Source organism: Mirounga leonina, unplaced genomic scaffold (assembly GCF_011800145.1).
Source record: "Mirounga leonina isolate KUSES-001 unplaced genomic scaffold, KU_Mleo_1.0 Mir_154, whole genome shotgun sequence".
NCBI classification, from domain to species: Eukaryota; Metazoa; Chordata; class Mammalia; order Carnivora; family Phocidae; genus Mirounga; species Mirounga leonina.
In genome coordinates this window covers 59,044,710-59,060,191 of record NW_023270389.1, presented here as the reverse complement: position 1 = coordinate 59,060,191, position 15,482 = coordinate 59,044,710, and the positions used below count along the sequence as shown (strand labels likewise).

The 15,482-nt window shown below is 39.8% G+C and overlaps 1 protein-coding gene across 1 annotated transcript in view; it reads right to left on the bottom strand.

Annotated features, from left to right (window-relative positions):
* Window positions 1-15,482, bottom strand: part of FMN2 (formin 2) — a 372,667-nt gene that overhangs the window by 198,438 nt on the left and 158,747 nt on the right. Inside the window, exon 5 of the mRNA XM_035010926.1 lies at window positions 12,970-13,057. Coding sequence (XP_034866817.1) covers window positions 12,970-13,057 — 88 coding nt within the window. The remainder of the gene's footprint in view (window positions 1-12,969; window positions 13,058-15,482) is intronic.

The window sequence follows — 15,482 nt, the reverse complement described above, 5'->3', positions numbered from 1 at the left end:
CACTTGATCTAATTCCTAACCCATCTAGAGTACTCTAAGCAACATCATAGTAGATTCGTAGGATAATAATCCTGAAGGTGTTGTGAAAACTCCCGTGATTTTGGAAATGTGAGGACCGTAACAGGCTCGATACTTGATTTCTGTTCTCCTCCATCTACCCTTACTCCCATCATCAAGATGCTGATGAATCCTATGCTTATCACCAGTCTGTACTTCTCTAACTCCGAACTTACGATTCTTAATGCCCAACCCCTCTACTCACATGTCTAACATAACATGTCCCAAGTGGAACTCCTGATCTTCCCTTCTCAAACTGCCCTTTTTGCAATTTTCCTCTTTTCAGAAAATAGCAAATACACCTGTATATTAACTAAGGCCCAAAATCCTGAGTCCTTGCTCTTTCTCAGAGTCTACTTCTAATCCATAAGCAAATCATGTTGCCTCTACCTTCAGAAAATATTCCAAATCTGACTACATCTCACCATCCCTACTGCTATCACTTTGGTGCAAGCCACCATCATCTTGCATCTGAATTAACTGTGAAAGTTTTCTTCTGGTCCTCCTGCCCATCCCCCTTGACGACTTCCTCCCCTCCATCCCTTATTATTTACCCAAACACACCCCAAACTTCTCTTCCCCTTGATCACTCCCTCCAGAACCACTCAGCAACTTGCTGGTCCTTTAGTGTGCCAGGACGCTAGCACCACAGGATCTTTGCATTTGACTGCTTCTTCTCCCAACCATGCTCTTCCCTCTGATAGTATGGGATTCCTTTTCTTGTACCCTTCAGATTTCACTTTCTCATTGACGCTGTTCCTGACTGCTCCCTTACCTCTCACTCTGTGCTGTTTCCATTTCCTGCTTTTGTGTATTTCTTCCATGGCACTAATGGACATTTGACATACCATACATTTTGCCTTTTTTTTTTTTTTAATTGTTTTCTTCCCTACTGGAATGTAATTCCACATAGCCACGTGTTGTTGTTGTTGTCTCGTCTTTTTGTTCTCATTTTTATACCCCAGTACCAGGAATGGAGCTGGGCACAAAGAAAGTACTCAGTAAATACCTGAGTAAGTGAATAATTAAATATGCGAAGAAATAAAAAAAGGAAGGAAATAAGACAGTAGGAATAAATGAATCAAAAGCCCCTGATATAAATTAAATGTCAATCCTGACATCTTTATGGTAAGAACAGGGGCTAATGGTTACAAGAGTATAATTAGTCACTCTAACACACTCTGACACTTATATGAAAATGTTGCTAAAGTGATCATAGTCTTTGAATGCGTTCTCCTTCTTATCCCTTTAATTGGTACAGAAGTTGGGCATAGAGAGACACCCTCCACTCTGTAGCTTTCTCTGGCAAAGCATATCTGAGCATTACCTAAATCATAGAACTGACAGAAGACAGGACAGCAAGTGATAATAGAAGGAATTTTAAAGCAAATCCTCCAGTATCCATCAAGTAACCCCTTCGCAGCTTTCGTGACAGTCTTTTTCTCTCTATGATCCTTGATTCTACCCCCCCCCCCACACACACACAAACACACAGTACGGATGTGTGCTCTAGCTGAATAGCACTACTAGAAGACAGGACGGTGCTGTGAATAGCAATGACCGTCGCTAGCCAGTAGACTGGTGTTGTAGTTATGAACCATGGAGGACAAAAACCATGCACCATTTTCTCCAGCTTAAGTCACTGATACAATTACTACCATTTGAGAGTTCTTAGGAAGTACAGCACAGGGCTTCAGAGCACAGACTCTGCAGCCAGACCACCTGTGACTAAACCACAGCCCCATCACCTGCTGCTTAACTTTCTTTTGCCTCCTTATCCCTAAGTTGGGGATAATAACATTACCTACCTCAAAGAGTTATTGCAAACCCTACAGCAATGACTTTATGCGCTGGCTATTATTATTATTATCAGCAATTGTACAACCTTAAACTTAGAATCATAAATCTTAGAATTAAAAGAAAACTTGCAGATAATACATGTGAACATCGTGCTCAACTTAGAATTCTCTTCACAACAATATAATTCATAAGGGCTTCATACTGTCAGTAACGATAAAGAATCCTGCTCCTAAATTCCACCATTTCCTTGAAGGAGACTGCGAATATTCCACAGTGGCTCAAACAAGGGGAAAATCATGCCTTCACAATCCATCATGGAAGTGACGAAGCCCATATGGGGAACTGGGAACTGCGGGTTTTCATTTCAAGGCCTAGTGTACTATTTGATTTCTTAATCATATGTAAATAATAATTGATTGAAACTGTTTAATAAATTTTACAACAAATTCAGAGGTATTTGGCTGAAAACTGCTACTGGGGAAGTAGAGATCTTATTGTATTCATGTTTGACCGTGAGGAAAGAGGTAAGACAGTCATCAGCATGAAAGATCATCACTGCAGTCATGCTCAAAGATAACATGCCATTACGTAACTTTTTAAGCCATTTTATCTGATCTCTCAGCACACAGGGCTGATTATATTTCTGATTCTATTTCTAGAATGTGCCTAGTAGGAATAGGACACAGGTGGCTCCTAAGGGAAATGTGGAAAGTGCCAATCACTCCTTCCTCTCCTCATCTCTAGTACTCTCAGATCCTCACTTCATCTGAAAGGATAAAGACCAGAAAGCATCTTGAGGGTGGCCACTTTGGGGTGCTGAAAATGCACTTGTCAAAACACACAGAATTTTAAAGATGTCAATTTTAAAATACACACAGGATTCTAGTTATCAAAAGGGCTTCACCCTCCCCGCCCCCCCACCCAAATAATAGTCCAAATCCCCACCCCTCTCAAGGATTATGCAAAAGGAATATTGGTGCAAAAACTGCACCTTTAACACACAGTGGACAAAGGGGCAAAGTTGGTGTGATTAATTATGCACTCACACTAAGTCTCTGTGCTCAAATTTGGGCTCCCCCTTCACTCATGCCCCATTTGGTCCTGGGCAATTCCTTTAACAATCACCAGATAACAGCATTATAAGGGCAAACATCCTGAGCTGAGCTGCAGTGGGCCTCACAGAACTTACAGGGGAGAGAGGGTAGGGGTGGGGATGGGGTAGGGGGGCAATAAAAATACACAGCAAACACTTGATACATAATCAGATACTAAGTGCAAGAAAGGAAGGAATATCCACATCCAAAGCTCACAGTTTCAGAACAGCTTCAAGTATTACGTTTCTCCTGCCCATAAAAGCATAATCAGAAAGCCCAACTGTGGAACAACGTTAAAAAAAATATAAGCTAAGTTCAACCCAGGTTTTTTCTGAGACTGTAATGAAAGACTTATTAAAATAATTCCTCTTCCCTTGATTTAATGATCTATGTGTGACTTAAAATGATTTGGGAGGTCTGTCTTTGTATAAGAAACTCTCAGGAATGAATTTATATTTTAAATTAAAACATATTCTGATATTAAATTTCTAAAAGTAGGTTTTAATGAAAGTGGACCTATCTCACATGTACTTTCTCCACAACAAGGCTACAATTGATGAAAAGGTTACACAGCTCACTGGACGGAGCCCACTTTCTTCTCAAATTTCTAAGTGACTTCACATTTCAATGAAAACCATTCACTAAACCTCCCAACAGCATTTACTAGATTTTTTAATGTCTCAATAAATATAATAAACAGGTCTTAAAACTCCATATCTCATGTGAAGAAAACACTTAAAGGTAAAAAAAAAAAAGGGGGAGGCATGAAGCAATTTCTAAGTGAGCCTTGTAAACTCGAGTTTTGTAAAGAAACCAGACACTGGAAAACCTGCCGGGAAAAAATAACATTGCCCACACTAACCCCAATTTTTGAGAATATTACAAAAATAAACAAATGATTATGGATAAACTTTCTTATGGTAATTAATAGGCCAGTGAAAAAGCTTGTGTCTCCACAAATGAAACCAGAAATGCTACAAAAAAGACCAGGAGTTTGTAATCTACAACTTGTTTGGTAGAAAATTTCATAAGAAAAACACTATCCAGTGGCAGCCCCACAGGGCTGAAGAACTGCTATGTGTGTAGGCTATCAAAATACATGGGAAGAGTTCCCAGAGTTCACAAGGGTATTTCCAGATTTTTAAAGAAGTGTTTTTAATACTTATACTCAGAGCTAGAAACTAGTTTCACTGTCAGTTTAATAATATGTCAAAGCAAGAAACAGAAGCATCTGTCCCTGAATCCACTTCTACTCTTGCTCCTTACAAGATTCACTGTAGCAACAAAGCCAAACTCCCTCCCCCTGCTACCCTCACAAGCCACCCAGAGTCAACAGCGGTACGGGTGGAATATGGCGAGCTCACAGTGCCCAGAGACAATGATTAAGAAACAACAGTTAGGGGAGGGCACCCCCCCCACCCCCGCCGCCACCTTTCAAATTTCCAAACCAAATTGCTCTCCTTGCTGATAAAGTACAGTCCAAAGATATGTCCATGCTCAACTTCTAAGGGCTGCTCATATAAATAATCCTCATATTTATCTCTAGCCAGAAAACAGAGATGGACACAGCCCATTAATAACTCATTATTTCAGTAATAATGACAGAAAACCCAAGCTCCAGAACAATCGAATCTGCCTCAGTTATGCACCCCTTGAACAAGTCTCCCACTTTTCCCCTCTCCTCTGGCTTTCAAATGCCATCAGGAGCAGCTTCTGCATTCCACCCCCTGTGTTGGGGCAGGGGGAGGGGGGAGAGGCTTGTAGCAGAACCTGTTCACAACAACGGAAGGAGGAGTAAGTAACCTTTACGGTCTCTCTCCTCACTGGTTGGCCAGCCTCTGAGTTTCAGGAACCTCCAAAGCCTATTAACACAAGTCATTTCCGAAGAAATGCAGAAAGGCGAGGACAGAATGAATATTGACTATTTACTGTGTGTGTGTGTGTGTGTGTGTTTACAGGAAATAACTCATTTAAACAGCCCTTTCTACTAATGAGGAAACGGAGCCATAGAGATATGAAATAAACTGCCCAGGTTATCACTCAGCTACCCCACAACAGAACGGGGATTCCAGTCTGTCTTAGTCAGCTGGTGCTGCTAACAAAGCTCACAGACTGGGGGTTTAAACAGGAATTTAATGCTCACAGTTCTGGAGGCTGGAACCTGTAAGGACCCTCTTCCTAGTGTGCAGAGCCCGTGGCCTCAGTTCCTTTTCTTAAAGGATGCTAATCTTATCATGGGGGCCACCCTCATGAGCTCATCTAAGCCCGATTATCTCCCAAAGGCTCCCCGTGGTCAGCACAATCACACTGGGGATTAGGGCTTTCAACATACGAATTTGGGACTTGGGGGGGAGACGAACGTTCTGTCCAAAACAAAATCTGAGCAGCATGGCTCTGGAATCAGGCTCTTAATCAAAGCTAGTCTGCACTTAAAAATAAAGGGAAAAGCCAGGAAGTCTAGACAAAAGGAATAAAGAAATAGGCTTAGAGTATGAGTACAAAATGAAAGCAAGCATCCCCAAGGACTTAACCAGGGTGTATATCCCTAAAAACTCTCTGAGCATCAGTAACCTAGAAAAAAGGCACAGAAAGTCCCATGCCCTATGCGTCACAAGCTTTTTACAAGTAATCACAACCTGCTTTTGTTCACTGATAAGCTGAGCCCGACATGCTTTTTCTCTAACAAATTTGTGTATCTTTGCTTGGTTCAATCAAGAACAAGCAACTCCATTAATTAATAATTCCCTTTAAAATCTTTCTCCTCCTTTAATTCATAGCTGTGAAAAAAAATCCGCTTCATTCGCTAAGGAACAGAGTCAATAAGCAAACTGGGGAATTTGTATGAAATGACGAAGGAAGAAATGAAATTTGCCAAATATATTTTCCAGTGCTTTAGTAACTCAAAAAACCAAAACAACTGGTGGCCAGACGTATTGCGCCTTTCGCCAGTTCTCTTTTTGCCTATGTTGCATATTCTCATTAGGAAACACGGGTCCTCATTGTGAAATAAGCTAATACACTGTAGAGAGCAGTGAAGGAGCTGGACACCCATTTTGGTCCTATTAAGGTGAAGCCCCAGGCAGGCTTAATATAAACCTCCATTCCCTGCATTGTATAATGAAAATTAACTCCCTTCTTCTGGACCACTTTACACAGCTACAGGCTTACCTCATTTTATTGTGCTTTGCTTTATTGACTTGAGAGATACTCCATTTTTGTTTTTTGGGTTTTTTTTTTTTTTTTTTTTAACAAATTGAAGGTTTGTGGCAACTTGCTTCAGGCAAGTCTATGGGCACCACTTTTCCAACAGCATTTGCTTACTTCATGTCACTGTGTCACATTTTGCTGATTCTCCCAATACTTCAAACTTTTTCATTATCATTATACTTACTACGGTGATCTGTGCTCAGTGATTATGATCCACTGAAAACTCAGATTGATGGTTAGTATTTTTTAGCCATAAAGTATTTTCTAATTAGGGTATACGATGAGGGAGCAGAAGGCTAGCTGAAGACAAAGCATAAGCTGACACCCTGCAACCTCCCCTTATCCCCCACTCTTGGGTGGGACTTGTGTGACATTCTCCCAGGAATCTCCCTACTAAATGTTAATACCTTGCTAGAGGGGAAAACAACCTTAACTTGACAATGGCAAGACCTCTGGTATCTTGTAGGTCGGTCCTCTTTAGCATATGAAAGTTCCTTTGAAACCTCCCTTGTCCTTACTTCCCCCAACTCTGGAGTACATAATTAGCCATTCCTCAAGACCCAAGTGAAGCAACTCTGTGCCCTCGGGTCCTGTCCCCATGCTTTAATAAACCACCGTTCTGCACCAAAGATGTCTCAAGAATTCTTTCTTGGTGGTTGGCTCCGGACCTCACCCCACCGAACCTCACCTATATTCTAAAACCACATCAGTATATACACGATTTTTTAAAATTCAATGCTACTGTGCACTTAATAGACTATAGTATAGTGTAAACTTAAATTTTATTTGCACTGGAAACCAAAACATTCATTTAACTCAGCTTATTTCGATATTCACCTTATTGCAGTGGTCTGGAACCAAACCCGCAACGTATCTGAGATACACCCGTATTGGCAAATAATAGAAGGAAGGGGGTTGGGGGAGAGGTAAAAATTCAAGCCAATATTTAATTCTGTCTCTTCAGATACTAATAAAAAGACCTGATTATGAAAGAGTATATGTCCTGTTTGTCAAAAGCAATTCTCTTTTTAAATAGCTGCCAACCTAGGTGATTTCTTCCTACACAGTTATCAGGCTAAGGCTTCTGACAACTCTGAGCCCTTGTGAAGGAGGTCAGTGACAGAAGATCAAAAGAACAGCAAGATGACACAGGATCCAATAAGGGATCAGAAATTAGCAGACAGATTTCACTGGAATTTCTGATTTTTTTTGTTTAAAGATTTATTTATTTAAGAGAGAGAGAGAGAACGAGCAGGAAGGGCAGAGGGAGAGAGAATCTCTGGCTGATTCTGTGATGGGTGCAGAGTGCAACACAGGGCTTGGTCTCAGGACCCTGAGATCACGATCTGAGCAGAAACCAAGAGTGGGATGCTTAACAGACTGCACCAGGCACCCCTGGAATTTCTGATTTAAACCTAAAAGCAGGTCATTGCCCTTGTAGGGTATCCTTAACTGCATTTTTTAAAGAGCATTTGAAAAAGCAGTCATTAGGCTTAGACACCAAAGAATAAAAATAACTATCATTTTATTGACCAGGTAGTTTACATAATTATCTTATTTGATGTCAAGACACATGATTTTGACAAATCATGGTTAAAAACAATAGAACTGTCAACAAAGATATAATTTAGTACTTGTTGCCCATGGGCTCACAATACTAGTTGGCTTTAGAAAGGACAGATATTAAAAGGAAGAAAGGAACGAGGGCTGGGATGCCTTGGTGGTTCAGTTTGTTAAGCATCTGCCTTGGGCTGGGGTCATGATCCCAGAGTCCTGGGATTGAGTCCTGCGTTGGGTCTCTGCTCAGCAGGGAGCCTGCTTCTGCCCTTGCCTGCAACTTCCCTTGTTTGTGCTCTCGCTCCCTCTCTCTCTCTCTCTCTCTGTCTGACAAAGAAGTAAATAAAACCTTAAAAAAAAAAAAAAGGAAAGAAAGAAAGGAACAAGGGTCAATACTTTGGACTGGACAATGCTGGAAGGTTAGCAAAACTTATTTCTATGTGTGAGATCATTAAATACATCTTAGGTATCTCTTGCTATAGTATCTTTAATCTATTTTAAAACATGTATACTGAGGGAATGTAATAGTGTATATGAGCCAGTTAAAGCTTCAACTTTAGGGGCAGTCAACTGTCCTAATACCTATACCTCAGGGATGGTAAGACAGCACTATGTAAGAAAGGCCATACTTCCTCAATTTCTTTCATAAGTATTCTGTAGTTTTTAGAGTACAGATCCTTTACCTCTTTGGTTAGGTTTATTTCTAGGTATCGTATGGTTTTGGGTGCAATTGTAAATAGGATCTATTCCTTAATTTGTCTTTCTCCTGTTTCATTGTTTGTGTATAGAAATGCAACTGATTTCTGTGCATTGCTTTTATATCCTGCCATGTTGCAGAATTCCTGATCATAGGGGAAGGGAGGGAAAACTGAATGGGAAGTAATCAGAGAGGGAGAAAAACCATGAGAGTCTCTTGACTATAGGAAACAAACTGAGGGTTGCTAGAGGGGAGGTGGTAGGGGAATGGGGTAACTGGGTGACGGGCATTAAGGAGGGCACGTGATGTGATAAGCACTGAGTGTTATATGCAATTGATGAATAACTGAACTCTACATCTGAAACTAATGATGTACTATATGTTGACTAATTGAATTTAAATATAGAAAAAGAGGCCATACTTCAGGGGCAGTTATTACAAGTTACTAGATCAGTAACTAAGGCTTTGCTAATTAGCATTCTAATATGTCAAGTGGGCATTTACTGGTGAAACTAAAAGGATACAAGACACGTGAGTAGCTAAAATCTCTTAGAGATGCTCCACTCCGCCCCTGTGCACAGACAGCATAAAAACTTAGGGGAATCTATAGCTTGATCTTTAAGGACGCTGCCAGAGGCTTAGTCCCTAACTGGTCCTCGGTCCAGCTACCAGCTGAGTTCGATTTCTAGTTGCCAGCTACAGATTATAAGGGTAACAGATTCCTTCCTCTGTGATGTGTTTGCCTCAAACTGGAACAAATCTTTCAGACAAGATACTGAGGAGAGTCCCAAAAGGACAGAGAGCTAGACAACCTCAGGTTTACAAAGAAGGCTTTTCAAACTAATTCCCTGGCCAATAAATAGTTGTATTATAAACATACATATATGAAGGAGAATGATATCAGAAACTTGTTTCCATTTGATCCGATAGTAGAATTACTCTACTCCTGGTGTGCCAAGCAATATTACTCACAGCACCCCCTTCCACTCTCAAAGGTATCACAGTTTGGATGATAAATTATGTGGATATTCTACCTAGTGGTGAGACTGTAGGGGATAAAACCGAGCCCTATGAAATTTCAAACTGCTCTGCAGCTACTATTTTCTACCAAAACGATCCTGGAGCTGTGACGACCACACTGACTCCCGAAGTACGGATGGAATGCTGTATAGAAACTTCAATCTCTTTTCACCAAACTCAATTACAGAGCTATAGGATACTCTCATCATGAAAATAACAGGCTAGATGACTTGAATCAATCCTCCCATTGAGAGTAATTTAAAATGCGGGATAAAATATATTTATCAAATATCTGAAAAGCATCAAAAAACAGCCAAGAGGGGAATTACCATGCTAAACAAGAGAGAATGCAGAAAAATGAGCCAGTTCAGAAACTGCTTTAGCCCTATCCCAAGGAACCTGAACTTTCTATTGACAGCCTGATGGAGCCAAAGGCCAAACATTAAAGCTGAGGGCCCACACAAAGTAGAGATTCTAGCCTTAGGTGACAATAAACTGGAACTCAAAGGGCTATGCACCCAGGGAAGTCAACTCAGCAATGGATGAGCAGTTAGCATTGCCTCAGGGGATCCCTAGAGCTTGATTTAAGGAGATCCTAAAGGCATAATGACCCTAAGCTCTAGCACACTAGGTAAATCATTTCTGAAAAGCACCTTCATCCTAGACTTTAAATTATTCTAAACCATTGGAGTGTTTCTGTTTTGTTTTGTTTTGTTTTGTTTTTTTTCCAGAGGTGGCACACCACAGTTTCACCCTTCCCGTTGGAAAACTGTGACAATTTACAGGATAGTTTAGAAGATACCAGAACACACTGCCAACTGCATTAGAGCTGCTTACGTCCTCACTGTAACCTTTGTGCGCATGTGCGCACATGCACACTCACCGTTAATTATTTGGGACTGCCTCACCTGTATTGCCACATTAGTGAACTTAGTCAAGAAACCGATCCTTTCTTCCCTCTCTGCCCTTTGACTCAATATGCCACTGAGGACTCTACATGTGCCCATTGCAGAAAATAACCTTTGAGTCTGAGCAGGGTGTGGTGCTCAGCGGACATGGTGGCAAGACCACGATTAGACTTTTGGCACCTCTAATCCAAACCTTCCACGCTAATTACTCTAACATGGCCCTTTAAAAATAGAAACATTACAAAGTAAACTCAACCTTAACCTTTTTTGGAGTTTTGGTGAGAGAAAAAGAGAAAAAAAATTTCTGCTTTGTTACATATACTCTGTTTTCAAGATACCAATGCTGGTTGTAGAAAAAGCACCATCTTGAGAAAGCAGCTCCCGTGAATGAAAAGAACAGGACCAGGGAGTGAAGAGGGCTGGGCCCAAGCTTAGTCTGTTCCACTAACGTGCTTTGCGACCTTGAAAAAGAAACCTAACCACCAAAAAGGTCTTCGTTTGCTCTTCTACAAGATGACACTAGAGGTCTGGATAAATTCTGTGGCTGCTTCTACAACCAAAATCAATGATGTTTATGCTTCTGTGGATTTCTCAGTGGAGGCATATCCTGATAGAAGTCAAGTTTATTCTAGAGGCCACGAGTGACTCTCACATGTAAATCATGGTTCCAGACAACATACTGAGACAAAACAGGACTTTATTCACTGCAAGGCATACCACTTGCTTCTTCAGACTTAAATTTTAAAGCAGCTGTTTTTTAGAAAACCATGTACAGGGTTTCAAAGTGACTCAAGCAATCACTTCACATCCTAATAGGATAAAGTTTATGCATAATTCTGTGTGACCCTTCAACTACTGACGTTCATGCCATGTTATTGTTAGCATTGCATGTTAAACTAGCAAGTTTTCAATGAACTCTCACTGGCTTTACCACAGACACAGATGTTAGGCGGACTCCTTTGTTCATAAGGTTCTCATTATTAACTCAACCCGGGTTGAATATTTGACTGAAGGAAAGGACCATATCATTATTTTCAGATTTCATTCTATGACTTAACTGGGCTACATCTGCCAGCTTTAGAAACGCCAAGTACTTCTTGGCGCCAGCCTTGGCGTCCTGTTCTGTGACTACTACCCTCAATGCTTCAGTTTGAGGAAGTCTCCTCACCATCAAAACAGTTTAATAAAAACTTAAATTATGATTAAGAGTTACTCATCAATTGACAGAACATACCAGGCTTGTGCTATTTATGAATTATTCCACACAGTATTTTAAGGCTAACAAATAGAATCCACATTCATAAAGGGGTAAGCTAGAAAGCCAGTTAAATGTTTTCATGATTTATAAAGTCTGGGTTATACTTGAAACCATATTTCTTTAATAGGTAAACTGGCATTCCATTGGATAAATCAATCTGCTTTAAATCTATTCTAAGGCTCTGGACAGCTTATGAGACGTTCTGAATATAAATATATTTCCTCTATTCACCTTTGGGCAATATCTCTCAGCATACATGTGATAGGAAGATATGGCACAGGAATGCCTGTCAATTATAGGGTGGATTTCAAGTATTTAAAATATTGACACTAAAGCCACTTACAAAACGTTAAAATCAGCCTAACTCTAAACAGGGAGAATATTTTATAAGGCTGGTTAAAGATATAAATTAAAACAACAACATAAAAGAAATAACAAAAGGCCGTGATATGACTGCTTCCATGTGTCTGGATCACCAACAATAATATAAGTGGGCAAGAATCATTTGAAACTATCTTTGATGGTTATTAGAAAAAAATAATTCAATCCCTCTATGCATAGAAAAGCCCAGGGGTTTACATATAGTCATACCAAATGATTGAAAGAAGAGGGACAGTTTTCCACCCTAAAAAGTTATACATAATAAATTTGCTTTTGTGATTCTTTCAGCATCTCATCATATCTGGGGACAGGAGGACTAAGAGAACATGCCCCCTCACCTGTCCAATGCTTTATAGACATCCGCAACAAACGATCATTCAGCCTCTTGAACACTTGAGTTTTCATTTAATTACTATACATGGCAATCCAGTCTACTATTCAACATCTCTAATCATAAAAAGATTCTTAAAATAATAACAATAAAACAAGCATCCATCTAACTCCTACACTGGTTGAAGACAATCTGTTAGAAAATTTATGTTAGCTCATCAAACACTTGAGATTCAAGTCTCAACATATTTATCTCTCCAGTACACTATTTTCAGGTATTTTCAATGGCTGAGACATATCACTATCACTCCTGCTTATCAGTCACTCTTTGAGCATGGCATCCTGAAGTAAATACGTCAGATATAGTCTAATTCACTACAGAGCACAGTGGGACCAGTATTTCTGATGAATTAAAAATGAAATATTTATTAATGCAGACGAAATATGTCACACGAGAATCAGGCCTTTAGCAAAATATAGAAACAACATAAAAGTCAAGTTACTAGTAACCCCTCCAGAAACAATCATGGTAGAAAGTTTGGTAGCACTTACAGGAAACATACTAATCTCAAAAACTCTAAAATAACTTTACCACCAAACAGCACATCTGTCACCCCAAATCTGGGTATTCAAAAGCTGAATTTTTATGTTTATACTCACCATGTTGTATATCTTTCATATCTAAATGAAGGCTAGACATTAATATTCCAACTGCTTGTGATCTTTTGTTGCTTAATAACTTGACCACCTGCTCAAAGAAAGGAAAAGGGGAAAATGTTAATTTGAATTCCAATGATATACTTGATAATATGTTCTTTTTAATCCTAAATGAAGAACATATAGCTTAACGTCATTACTTTAAGTATTCCAAACTGATCTGGAAAGAAATTTCGTGTTTTATGTCTTCCATCTTTAAAATCCACCATCCTCAGCCATCAGCCTCAACGGCAGGCTCTTTACCAGTTTTTTAAGAGACTGATCTGGGGACACCTGGGTTGCTCAGTCATTAAAAGTCTGCCTTTGGCTCAGGTCATGATCCCAGGGTCCTGGGATCTAGCCCCCCGTCGGGCTCCCCACTCGGCGGGAAGCCTGCTTCTCCCTCTCCCACTCCCCCTGCTTGTGTTCCCTCTCTCGCTGTGTGTCTCTCTCTCTGTGTCAAATAAATAAAATCTTAAATAAATAAATAAATAAATAAGAGACTGATCTGTCAGCGAGTCAAATTTCTAATAGTTTACGATATTAGTTTGGTCTCCATGAAATAACAATTACACATTTGATCATTTGCAGCCTGAGATTTTAAGTGTTCCTTTCATAATGTCGGGCCTTAAAACACTGGTCAACAAGCAAAGGGTAAAGTCTACACACAGAGAATCTGTTAGATCAGACCTGTTTGAGCACAAAAGAGAAAACGTCCTTTGATTCTGGTCCTTCAGAAAGCTCACTGTCTTACTGACAGTCCCTCTCATTCTGCATTTGGCCCACATTTTGTGGGGAACTTTCCAACTAATTAATAGAGGAATACAAGCAGCAAATTCAAAGGGCTATGTCTGCTCAATCTCAAATCTGGCTTTCCAGAGAGTCCTAACGAGTCAGTCAATCCACACACCCCACAAGAAGTTTTCCTAAAATAGAGGTGGGCATGCTGCTTTGGACATACACATTTAAACTATGTTTTCCAGACACTGACACACCACTGATAAATCCTGCTTATGAAACCATTATCCCAGGTCCTGAAGGGCAGCAATTTCTATTTACTGTCATGCTTAGAGGAAGCACTGGAGGAAAAGGGGAAAAAAGGTTATGGTCTGATTATCAGAAGTGATAGCTGCCCTAATATCTATCACATTTGTTGACCTTGTCTTTCTTTTTTGTTTAAGTTGTGCCAGTCAGTAAACTAATAAAATAATCATGTCCAGCTGTCACACAAAGTTTCAGAGTAAAACAATATTCTTAACAGCAATAATAGCATTCTTGGTTCCCCAGCAGGGATGGGGGTAGAGAACAAAACAAACACTTTCAGAAGGACCAACCACAAAAACCTCCACACTCATTTCTGCAAGCTTCTTGTAGAAAGGAATAATACCCCACAAGAGACCGTGCTTCCTCAAAAGAATATATATGTACACACACACATATGTATATAAATTTTGATTCTTAATTTGCTCTTCAAACATTTTATTAAAGTTCAGCTACAATATTACCTTAGAACTTGAATACGAATCCATTCATACCCCAAGTATTTCTATCAATAATGTTATCTTCTTCAGAAGTGAATAGAAACTTAATATCAGAAAAACAAAAGGCATGTATTCTGTCCTCAGAAACATTTTCTAATGTCAGGTAAATACAATCTGGGTCCAATCCGTGGTACTCTGACAAAACTAAATGCATTGGCATCCATATGTCAATTGACCTTTCTGCAGTGCTGACAGGCTGATCACACCCTTATAGAAACTCTTTATTCCACAGCTCCTGGCAGCCCTTCTTGGGCCTTTTCAAGGTGAATTATTCTGATTTCACCTTAAATACTGGCATATTTCAGAGTTCTGTTCTGAGTACTTTATTCTGTTGACTTTATGACCTATAATTTCTCTTCTATAGACATACATGCCAACACTTATAAATTCATTCTTATAACTGTAACTTCAACTCTACAGTATCCTACTTTCCTAACAGATATCTGCACATAAATCTCCATTTGACATGTCTAAGACCAAACTCGTCATCAGGTCCACCCCAAAACCTATCCATCTTCTCCTCTTTTATTCCATATGTTGAGATAATGGCACCACCATTTTCCACCCACCTACTAAAGTTAGAAATCTCGAAATCAATCTAGACTCTTCTAGACTAGACTCTACCTCTACTTCATCTGTATACTCTGGTCTGTTAACAAGTCCTGTCAATTGTAACTCCTCTATATTTTTGGAACCCACCCTTCCTCTTCAACTCTATTGTCAGCATTTATTTCTATGTTTTATCTTACATAGATCAATGCAAAAAATTTCTAACTAGCCTCCCAAATCTAGTGCAGTAGCTCTCAACATGTGCTCCCTGGACCAGCAGGCATGATCATCACCTGGGAACTTTTTAAAAATGCAAAATCATGGGCCCTATCACAAACCTACTAACCAGAAAGTGTTGGCAAAAACAGATTTTCCTCAATCTGCACT